General features: G+C 41.4%; 1 protein-coding gene across 2 annotated transcripts in view; it reads right to left on the bottom strand.

Moving 5' to 3' along the window:
* Positions 1 to 667: 667 nt before the first annotated feature.
* Positions 668 to 12,281, bottom strand: part of MORC2 (MORC family CW-type zinc finger 2) — a 67,032-nt gene continuing 55,418 nt past the window's right edge. For both annotated transcript variants that reach the window (XM_075276643.1, XM_075276644.1), the window contains exons 26-27: positions 11,605 to 11,793; positions 668 to 923 (exon numbers count right to left, since the gene is read on the bottom strand). In XM_075276643.1, the coding sequence (XP_075132744.1) occupies positions 855 to 923; positions 11,605 to 11,793 (258 nt within the window). In that variant the 3' untranslated portion in view covers positions 668 to 854. The remainder of the gene's footprint in view (positions 924 to 11,604; positions 11,794 to 12,281) is intronic.

The following is a 12,281-nucleotide window of genomic DNA, read 5'->3' as shown; positions in this document are numbered from 1 at the left end:
AGTTTTTTGTAATAACCGTGGAAGGAGCGCTAGATGCCTGGTGATCTGTCTGACTGATGTAATCCTTTGCACCCACACGTTAAACCCGGGCAATGCCAGGTGCTTTTACTATACATTATACTAAAAAAAAAAAAAAAAAGACAACATGTCAGCTGGTTCTTTTTTTTTCTTTCTTTTTTTAATAAAGCACCCAAGTTCTGGTGTTTTGGTTTTTGATAAAAAATAAATATTTATAAACAAAGACATAACTTCAAGAACTACAATGTTTAAAACTTCCAAAAAAGTACATGCAAGTTAAGTAAAAACCATGAAAACATTTTACAAGACATTAACTCGTAAGGGTGGGTTCACATCTGCGACCAGTCTCCGATTTAGCCAATCCAGCCAGTTTCTGTCTTCTGCCCCACGAAACTGGACAGGAGATGGAAACCCGGTGATCAGCTTTCAAACCTCTTCACTTGAATGGGTTTGCAAAGGTGACCACCCGTGTGCATCTTCTTCCAGTCCGCGGGGAAACGTTTTTTTTTTTTTGTTTGTTTTTTTTAACCAGACACAAAGTCCGGTTTCGCCGCGGACAGGCAGAAGACGCACACAGGCGGTCACCTTTGCAAATCCAGAATGGGGTTTGAACCACCGAATAGGTTTGAAAGCTGATCACCGGGTTTCCATCTCCTGTCCAGTTTCGTGGGGCAGAAGACGGAAACCGCACAGATTGGCTAAACCGGAGACTGGGCGCAGATGTGAACCCGCTCTTAAGTGTATGCCCCCCCCTTCTCCTCAGTGAATCCATTAACATGAGGTTTAAAGAAACTTTGCCTTCTGGTCATCGGAAACCAAAAGTTGTAGAAAATAGTTCAGTCTCCTCTGGCAATGAGATCCTCAATATAAGCATCCAACTCATCATCGGTATTTATGTCAATATCCTACAAAGGAAAAAAAGACGCTTAATAAGAGGCAAATAATTTCCTACAATATTAAAACCCTTAATAATAGGCTTATTTTTCACATCTCACACATGTCACTTTATGCGGCAATAACTTTGGAATGCTTTTACTTTATACTTTAAATTTGCGGTAGATTTACAGAATTCATCAAGTTTATTTTTATTTTTTTCTGTTTGGCATTCCCACTAATTAGTGTCTGTTGCCATCAGTCATAGGATGACAGCAATGGACATTAACTGTAGAAAAGTAGGAGGAATATGCAAATCTGTCTCCCAAGATGTAAATAGGGAGACAGTGTCTCTGTTATGCTGCCCTCTATAGGAAGCACCCTGAACATCATGCCCAACTTGCCCAGAAGCCTTTACTGCATAATATGGGATTTTTACCAAGTCAGTTTCTCAGCTACGGACGGCCATTTCGGTCTAGTTGGACCTCGTCAGTGCAGCGTAGTGAGAACTGACTTGGTAGAAGTGAGAGGCTAAGAGACCAGATTATGGGGATAATGTCACTCCTTAACCCCTTCCCGCCGATGGCATTTTTTGATTTTCGTTTTTCGTTTTTGACTCCCCTCCTTCTAAACCCCATAACTTTTTTATTTCTCCGCTCCCAGAGCCATATGAGGTCTTAATTTTTGCGGGACAAATTTTTCTTGATGATGCCACCATTAATTATTCTATATAATGTACTGGGAAGCAGGAAAAAAATTCAGAATGGGGTGGATTTGAAGAAAAAATGCATTTCTGCGACTTTCTTACGGGCTTTGGTTTTACGGCGTTCACTGTGCAGCCAAAATGAAATGTCCCCTGTATTCTGTGTTTCGGTACGGTTCCAGGGATACCAAATTTATATGGTTTTATTTACATTTTGACCCCTAAAAAAAATTCCAAAACGGTGTTAAAATTTTTTTTTTCTAAAAGTCACCATATTCCGACGGCCGTAACTTTTTTATACATAGGTGTACGGGGATGCATAGGGCGTCTTTTTTTGCGGGGCCAGGTGTACTTTTTAGTTCTACCATTTTCGGGAAATGTTATTGCTTTGATCACTTTTTATTCAAATTTTTATCAGAATCAAAACAGTGAAAAAACGGCGGTTTGGCACTTTTGACTATTTTTCCTGCTACGGCGTTTACCGAACAGGAAAAATATTTTTATAGATTTGTAGAGCGGGCGATTTCGGACGCGGGGATACCTAACATGTATATGTTTCACAGTTTTTAACTACTTTTATATTTGTTCTAGGGAAAGGGGGGTGATTTGAACTTTTAATACTTTTTATATTTTTTTTTTACTTTTTTATTTTATTTTATTTTTTGCATTTATTAGACCCCCTAGGGGTGTTGAACCCCAGGGGGTCTGATCACTAATGCAATGCATTACAATGCTAATGCATTGCAAAAAATCATCATCTCTTTTGCAGGCTGCATAGACCAGCCTGCAAAAGAGAGAATTTGCAGACCGGCTGGGAGCTTTTAACAAGGCTCCCGGCTGTCATGGCAACATGACGTCGGCCCTGGAGCATGCTCCAGGAGCCAGCGATCCCTGCCAAAATGGCGGCGCCCATGCGCCGCCGGGAAAGCGGCGCCTCCGGTGCCTTTGACAGCAGCGCCGGAGGGGTTAATGCCGCCGATCGGTCCGGGGACCGATCGGAGGCATTAGAGCCGGTTGTCTACTGCTTAAAGCAGTAGACACCCGGCGGCTATGGCGGCCGTCCGGCTCCCGGGCGGTCGCCATAGTTACAGACCCGACACGCGCCGTACTATTACGGCGCATGTCGGGAAGGGGTTAAGGAGAGACCACTTATTAGGTGTGTGGAGACTTCTGGGAAAGTCGGGCATGATGTTCAGGGTGCTTCCTATAGAGGGCAGCATAGCAAAGGCACTGTCTCGCTATTTACATCTTGGGAGACAGATTTGCATATTCCTCCCATGATCCCATACAGTGGAGCGACTATGGCTGTATAAGTCTCCACACACCTAATAGGTGGTCTCTCCTTAAGGAGTGACATTATCCTCATAATACAGAAAAGTAAAAAGAGACAGACTGAGCCATGTCTTCCATCAAGATTGTTTATTTTTGTAACAGATGAAAAAGTCTTGCATACATGACTTTTTTTGCCGTCAGAAAAGTAAAAAAAAAAAATCATGATAGAAGAAAACTTCCTTCACGTTTTTTTTTTTTTTTTACATTGTAGTGAACGTAGATGGCTTCTAGACAAAGGGTGCTCTCATCCTGTGACTGACAAGAGCAATGGACATTAATAAAAGGTAGTGTGAACCTATCCTAAAAGACAGACAGTTACTCAGCACACATGTTAATATTTATAATATGTTTACTTTAGCATCATTTTCTAAATATCCCTTATAGGTTTGGGCGCAATTTTTCAAAATTTCAAGAAAATTTCCACAAATCAATTATTTAGACACCTATTCAATTATGAAATAGCTGTGAGGGACATTAAAACTCCTTAAAAAAAAAAAAAAAGAAAAAACGGTTAATTTTAAAAACTACGTCTCTCAAATATTTAACAGCATTTACAAAGTTTTTTTTTTTATTTTTTTAGGTGCTTCATAGGAATTAACCCCTTTCCGACATCCTCTGTACTATTACCAATTTACTGATGGCATGTACCATGGCCATATTTAAGAAGATCAGAATTCCCCAAAAAGAGATCCAGGAAGGAGACCGGTTTCCCTGTTTTGGTCAAAATATTTCTGGATGCATATATTAGTCTGGGCCACAAGATATAAACCCTTAGAGAAAAAGACCCTAAAAAGGTCATTTTTTTAAGCCTGCAGTATTTAAATAGATTGCAAAACTGCTTATAAAATGAGCAGAAACTTATGTTGGGCCTTGCATCGACAATTACTAGAGAGATCAGTGGTACCGCACACTATACAGTTATATGTGGTGCTAACAAAAAGAGTCCTTCGACCCATAGACATATACAAGTAGTAATTTTGTTGCACACACTTAGGGGTTTTCACTTTAACCCCTAAGTGTGTGCAACAAAATTACTTCTTGCATCGACAATTGTCCTGGGGCACAATTCACCCTTCGTTTGTTTAGTTCTTTGGAACAGTTTACTTTGCCATGATACATTCACAATGAATCAAAATACATTCTTGTGCCAAGTGTATACAAGTTAAAGGGGCTCTATCATTGGGAAAAGTAATTTTTAGCTAAGCACAACCTTGCATAGGCTATTCCACACCTAGCTTTAGTATGTGAATTGCCTCAGTGGTTTTTGAAGAAGTCCGTTTTTATTCATATGCTAATGAGCTTCCAGCCAGCACAGGAAGTTCCCAGCAACACTCGTCCCCGCTATTATCTCTTATGTGTGTGTGTGTGTAAACAGGAAGCTGAGTCATCAGCAGCAGCAGCCTGTGCTGTAAACACCCACAGGAAACAATAGCAAAGGGGGTGCACAATGCATCGTACACCAGTCTAATTAGCATATGAATAAAAACGGACTTATTCAAAAACTACTACTGCAATTTATATACTAAATGTAGGTGTGGAATAGCCTTTCTAAAGGCTATGCAAGGATGTGTTTTGTAATAAACTTTGTAATATCTGTATTAAACAAATATTTTTTTCCACCAGTTTTCAGGCATAGTTACTTTCTGCATATTACTATATGAAAAAAGGAAGGGTAAGAAGAGGCTGCTGAAATACACACTCAAATAACTGCTGCTGTGCTCTACTACTCTGTGCGTTTTGAACACTACCAGGTTGTAGACAAGAGACTACCAGTGCACAGAATGGGGAACTAAATCAATTAACCAGGAATAACCTTACATTATTCTTCCCTTCTTCAAAAGAGCTGTGCATGACCTGAATTAGGAGACAAGTCTAATGTACACAAACAGTCAGATTAAAGATAAAGAGCAAGAGAACAACTTGTATGTGGTGAAAGAAACAGATCTCCTAAAAAGATATATTACAAAGTTTCTTATAATCACATCCACTATTTGTTTACAAAAAGTTGTGTGTTTATAACTGGAGGTACACCTTAAACAGAAAAATATAAAAATGTGGATTAAAAAAAATTTAAGAACTGAGTGTCTGTAAAAAAAACTTTTAACTGACTAACGCCTGTAGTATGGGGAAAAAACTACAGTCAATAAAGCAGTTAATAAAATTCAGATAAATGCTGCTTTCATCAGTGATGACTTTACACTCATGGTGGGTGTAGCTAACAACTGAAGTCATATGCAGTAAGGAAGTGATTGTGCATTGTATTGCTCATATGTATATGCGTCCGGAAAGTAAGTACACAAAATGAAAGGGTGGACTTTAGCCAGTATATAAAGTGTTGTTTTTTTTTTTTTTTAATTAATAAACACATGACCGGAAATGCACCGTTGTGGCACTGCAGATAGACCAAGATGTCTGCTTCCTATCCCTCGCTGCACCATGTGAAAGGAGAAACGAAGAAGAGAAAGCGCTTTGGGGCCACACGGTGGCTCAGTGGTTAGCACTGCAGACTTGTAGCTCTGGAGTCCTTGGTTCGAATCCTGCCAAGGGCAAAAAAACATCTGCAAGGAGTTTGTATGTTCTCCCCATGTTTGCCTGGATTTCCATCCCATACTCCAAAAAATACATACTGATAGGGAAAAAAATTTACATTGTGAGCTCTATGTGGGGCTCATATTCTACATTTAAAAAAAAAAAAAAAGCGCTTTAATGGGAAATCAACACATAAGGGGTGTCCTCAAGAAATCAGTTTAATCACCGTTACTTATTTACAAGAATTGCTTGAAGTTCTGGCCGCCTGCCTCAATGCAAGCAGTGCAAAGCCAGGAGATGGATTGACGCTGGTGTTGCTTGAAGATGTGCCTTTGAAAATGAGGGCAAGGATGTGGCTCCAGCAAGATGGATCACCTCCCCATTTTGGCTGCATCGTCCGTCAACATCAACAACCGATGGCTGAATCGGTGGATCGGACACGGCGGACCTGTTCTGTGGTCCCCTCGTTTGCCAGATTTGACCACACTTGATTTGTTCTTGTGGGGACAAGTCAAGTCTGTTGTGTACGCAATGCCTGTGTTAATCCACGAGCTCATGAACCGCATCCAGGCTGTGTTCGTCGTGGTGAGGGCCGGCCAGGAGTCTGTGAATGGGTGGGTCAATCCATCTCCCGGCGTTGCACTGCTTGCATCGAGGCAGGCAACCAGCACTTCAAGCAATTCTTGTAAATAAGTAACAGTGATTAAACTTATTTCCCATTAAAGCGATTTCTTTTTTTCCTTTCACATGGAGCAGTGAGGGATAGGAAACCGACATCTTGGTTTACCTGCAGCGCCACAATGGTGCATTTCCGGTCACATGTTTATTAATAAAAAACACTTCATATACCGGCTAAAGTCCACCCTTTCATTTTTTGTACTTACTTTCTGGGCACCCTGTAAATATCAGAAAACCCCTTTAAATGAGTAGGCCTAATGTCCAACTTTCCACAGGATTTTATACGGTTGGCACAAAGGATTTGTTCATTTAAACCCATTCCCAATAGCTGCCATAGAAGGACAGATAGTAGGGTAGGATAGTAATGTCCGGACTTTAAGCATGGAGCCCACTTAGGAGTTGAATCGTATTTTACACAAAAAAAAGGCCTAGTGGCAACTGAATCTTCAGGTGCCTCAGTGAGTTGTAACTGAGGCATCTGAAGGGCAGGGGCCATATTGCTTCAGACTGCTTCACCACCCAGAAGCATTGTACAGTAATACACTTCTATAACAGCCTGCCAGAAGCAGTGTGTAATTGAAGGAAATGAATTTTACAATATACTGTAATACATTAGTACTGAAATATATTATATGAGTGATCAAATTCCCTAGAATTCAAAACCCCTGGTCTAAAAATCTATATATATAAAAAAAATTAATATGAAAATGAAAATAAAAAAATGGCTGCATCAGGAAGGAGTCTGCAAGGAACACCTCTTTTCTGGAAGAACTCTCTCTCCCTCCATCCCCTTGGTTAGTAGTGGTGGCAACATATTTATTGATAGTCCCTTTATAGTGTATGGGTCACAGTTGGTAGATATTTATGGGAGAAAAGTGTGGTGTTGACCAACATTTTATCATCTCATATGATTTGTTGAGTTAATTTACAGAATCATTTATTAAAGCTGTGACCAGCCCAGAGTGAACCCACAAAACAAAGCAACAGAGCGTATATTGGAGGCTTATTTGACATATGGTCTTGGTTAAAGGGGTCCTGTACACCTCTTCCTAAGGGGTTGAACATTATCTTTATGTAGCCACAAATGGAGATATTAATATAACAAAAAGAAAAAAAAACAAAGCCTACGCAAAAAAATTGAACACTGATGCTTACCAGTGTTGTGCATCACTAATAAAGAGAGACAAGCTGGACCTTGTTGGAGTGGACCATCACCTGTCCAACTGGATCCTAGACTACCTGACAAACCGAACTACATTATGTGATCAAAAGTATCCGGACACCTGGCTGAAAATGACTTACAAGTTCGTGGCGCCCTCCATCGGTAATGCTGGAATTCAATATGGTGTTGACCTAGTCTTAGCCTTGATGACAGCTTCCACTCGCGCAGGCATACGTTCAATCAGGTGCTAGAAGGTTTCTTGGGGAATGGCAGCCCATTCTTCTCGGAGTGCTGCACTGAGGAGAGGTATCAATGTAGATCAGTGATGCCTGGCACGTAGTCGGTGTTCCAAGACATCCCAAAGGTGTTCTATAGGATTCAAGTCAGGACTCTGTGCAGGCCAGTCCATTACAGAGATGTTACTGTTGGTAACCACTCCGCCACAGGCCGTGCAGTATGAACAGGTGCTCGATCGTGTTGAAAGATGCAATCGCCATCTCCGAATTGCTCTTCAACAGTGGAGTGAAAGAAGGTGTTTAAAACATCAATGTAGGCCTGTGCTGTGATAGTGCCACGCAAAACAAGGGGTGCAAGCCCCCTCCATGAAAAACACGACCACACCATAACACTACCGCTTCCGAATTTTACTGTTGGCACTACACACGCTGGCAGATGACGTTCACCGGGCATTCACCATACCTACACTCTGCCACCGGATCGCCACATTGTGTACCGTGATTCGTCACTCCACACGTTTTTCCACTGTTCAATCGTCCAATGTTTACGCTCTTACACCAAGCGAGACGTCATTTGGCATTGACCTGCGTGATGTGTGGCACCCAATCACCTGACCACATTTGAAGTCCATGAGTTCCGCGGAGCGCCCCATTCTACTCTCTCACAATGTCTAATGTCTACTGAGGTCGCTGATATGGAGTACCTGGCAGTAGATGGCAGCACAATGCACCCAATATGAAAAAACGTATTTTTTTGGGGGGTGTCTGGATACTTTTGATCACATCGTATATGTGCGAGCCTGGGGCTGTGTGTCTGACACTGATCTGTAGTACGGGGGCACCACAAGGTACAGTTCTTGCTATTTTTCTCTTCACACTGTACACTCCTGACTTTAGCTGCAACTCATCCAGCTGTTACTTGCAAAAGTACTCCGATGACTCTGCAATAGTAGGACTCATCACAGACGGAGATGACAAGGAGCACAAAGTCTTAAACCAGGATTTTGTGGAATGGTGCCAGCGGAATCACCTCAGGATTAATGCTGGGAAGACCAAGGAGATGGTGGCAGACTTTAGTAAGCAGAGAAGTCCTTCGAACCTGGTGGACATCCAGGGTACAAGCATTGAGGTAGTCAAGACTTATAAGTACCTGGGCATGCTCCTCAATAATAAGCTGGACTGGGCAGATCACCTAGATGCGCTGCACAGAAAGTGTCATGGCAGGCTCTACCTGCTCAAGAGGCTGAGGGCCTGTGGAGTCCGGGGGGCACTTCTTAGGACCTTTTTCAACTCTGTGGTAGCATCAGCCATCTTCTTCAGAGTGGCCTGCTGAGGGAGTAGCATACCAGCCAGGGACAAAAATAGACTTCACAGGCTAGTTAGAAGGGCCAGCTCTTTCCTAGGGAGCCCCCCTGACGCAGCAGAGGTGATTGGCGACAGAAGGATACTGTCCGTGGTGAGCTCCATGCCGGAGAATAACTCCCATCCCATGCATGAGACCGTGACAGCACTGGGCAGTACTGTCAGTGACCGACTGCTCCACCCCAAGTGTGAGAAGAAGCATTCCTCCTGAAGATCCTTCCTCCCAACCATGGTTAGGCTGTATAATGAACATCAGGTTAAACCAAGATCACTCTGCACAGAGAAGTAAATGATCCTGGAGTCTTCTTTTCTTTTTAGTTGCTATGACTCCTTTTATCTTTTTCTATTTGCTATGAGCTTGTACGTGTTCTTTCTTGTAATATATTACTGTATTATCCATGCTGCTGTAACACACTGAATTTCACCATGGTGGGACTATTAAAGGATTATTTTATCTTAAAGTACTCAGAGGTCACAGGATACACAAAGAGAGGATGTGCAAATGGACAGGAAAATCATAATAATCACACACTGTAGCAACACAAATGAGGGTGGTGATGAACCACAGTTCATTCGGAGGCAAAGCTCTGTGAAACCACCAAAAATACTGTGCAGGAACAGTTCAAAACAGTTCCATCTGCTCTGCAAACCATTATTTGGAATAATGGCCACCAGTGTTTTGACAGATTGTTGAGATCCATTGCCATCTCTCCCTTGGAGCTTGGTATTGTCCTAGATGGGGGGATACCCTGGACAAGCGGTATGACAAGTAGAGATGGCCTGCTGCTCAGGACACAGTGACACCTTCCCTGCTATGAAATATTTTGGGAAAGCCTAAAGCTCGAAAACCAAACACCCTTTTTCCATGAATCTGGACCAATCATAACTATAGTCTGTTCTATACGAGGGTTATTTTTGTTTATTTATTTTTATAGAACTTACGTTGTCACCCTCCTAATTTTTCGTCTATGTATCTTACTCAAAATGCTGCTCATGGAAATTCAATAGGGTCCAGCCCTCTTAGAATATCTAATTAAAAGGGTTCTCCGGTCACCTAAAAAGAAATTTAAATGTTAGTAAGGACAGGAGTGAGGCATCTTAGCCATATGACTCTATTTTCAATTTTGCCTCCATTGCCCATTCTATCAGTCAGATCAGAAGGGTGTAGCAGTTCCTGCTTTGGTATGACATCCTATTTGCATTTGCCCATCACTTGGTTTGCCCTGTCTCCTAATATGAAACATGACTTGGGACATAGCCAAATACTTTGCATGACAGCGGGACAAAGCTGTTGTTTGTGTCTTTGATTTCAGAAAAGAACTACCAGTGGAGGAGATGTCCTATAATACATTACACTATGTAGTGCTGAAGAACCGATCAGTGGTTACTGCTACAATAGGACTTGCAAAGTTTAAAGGGTGCCTCGCTCTGGAATATCACCAAGGGGAAGAAGCACTACACAGTTCTTAGTGAAAGCAATGAGCTGTTCATGTAAAGCACTGACATGCTAGGCCTTTCAGATTGAGAAAAACCTTTATAAAACTTCTAAGGCTTCATACACAAGGCTGTTTTCCAAGCAGAGTGCCTTCCGGATCTTTGTGGCCACTCCCATGGATCGCAATAGGATCTTCTCTACAAATATCGAAATAGAAGATCGGAAGGCACTCAGATTGCACACTCTAAGGTTTCCTTCAAACACCTTTTTTGCTGTTTCTTTATTTTGGGTTTTAAAAAGAAAGTGTCAATAATTTTATGCATTTCTTAGGCTTATGCATTCATTCACATCTGAATTTGGTAATCCATTCGGGGAGCCCGCATGGGGACTTCCCCCACGAATGGAATATGGAACACATTGACAAGCGGTGAGCTTATGAAAATACACGGACACCATAGACTATAATGGGGCCCATGCGCTTTCTGCACAGAACATGCGGACAGAAAAGTAGTTCATGATCTACTTTTCTGTCCGCATGACTCGTGCAGAAAGCACACGGACCCCATTATTGTCTATGGGGTCCGTGTGCTTTCACTTCACACCGCTTGTCAATGCGTTTGGTATTCCATTCAGGGGTGCCCATGTGGACTTCCCAAACGGATTACCGAATGCAGATGTAAACCTGGCCTTAGATGTTTTTATTGGTGTTCTTTATTGGTGGCCTCAATGCATTTTTGAAAAAAAGAATATCACAACTGAAGCATGCTGTGTTTTGAAAACAATTCAATGGACACAAAAATCTCACCAAAAGAGAAAAAACACCACAAAACAAATGTAGAATTGCAACATCTGGCCACCGTTTTTGTTTTTTTTTTTTGGTGGGGGGAGGGTAGCTCGAAATACTGGCAATAAAAAAAAACCAAAAAAACACAACACAAAGTGCCATTGTTTTTAACAAATAAAATTAAAAAAAAGAAAAAAAAGGGGGGGGGGGGCCCACAGAGTGGAAAAGCTGTCTTTTTGTAGGTTTTTTTTTCAGTCAAAGTCAAAAGTGGCTAAAAAATATAAAAGGAGCTCTTATCCCTTCTGCTAAATCCATTTCTGACTTTTTCTGAAAAACCTGCAGCAAAATCTGCAACAAAGAAATGCAGCTTTTCCACGAGTGTAGCCTAGTACAATAGAGTAGTCTAACCAAGACAACCCCTCTATGGCTATGGCTGAAGAAGTTTTCAAGAAGTAAAGCTCTCAAACTCCAAAAAGAAAAAAAACATCTCACCTCCTGAACTTTCTGTAACAGAGACACAATATTGGTCCTTAATTTCTGCAGCTTCTCTTCAGCTTCTTTGCATTTTTTCTCTGCATTGCGCTGCATCTCTTCACAGGTTTTTGCACGGAGGTCAGCGCGGCTCTGGTATGAGTTGCACAAGTTCTGCAGGCCCACTTCATACTGCTTAAAGTATTCTTTCTAAAAACAGAAAAGAGTGGACTACTTAAGGAACCAAAGAAACAGTAGCAGCTGTTTGGATGTCGTTGTTTGATAACCTAGTACGTACATATTTATTTAAAAAAAAATAAAAATGTTGTGGCCTAGAAATACATTAATGTAAACGTTAACAGATAAAAAGTAAAAGGTTGTCTACTCCCTTTCAGGGGATACAGGCTTCCATACCCACACCAGTTAAACATTTTAGTATACTCATCTATGCAACTGGTGAAATTATTATAGCGATTTATGGTACACTTTTCAATCCCGGGCCGAAATGCATTTGTATATGACTAGGTGGGACAAATATCTGGGATAAACTTTGACGGCTAGGGCAGCAGAGACTTCAAAGTGCATAACCAAGAAAAAAAAATAATATAAGCTTCTTATAAACTCGGATCATTCCCCTGTATTACTCCATAGCCTCATTTCTAGTGTCTGATTGAGATATGAAGTTATCGTATATACTT

This window comes from Leptodactylus fuscus, chromosome 1 (assembly GCF_031893055.1).
Source record: "Leptodactylus fuscus isolate aLepFus1 chromosome 1, aLepFus1.hap2, whole genome shotgun sequence".
Taxonomy (NCBI): Eukaryota; Metazoa; Chordata; class Amphibia; order Anura; family Leptodactylidae; genus Leptodactylus; species Leptodactylus fuscus.
Note: the sequence above shows the minus strand (reverse complement) of the source record. Positions and strands in the feature narration are given on the sequence as shown.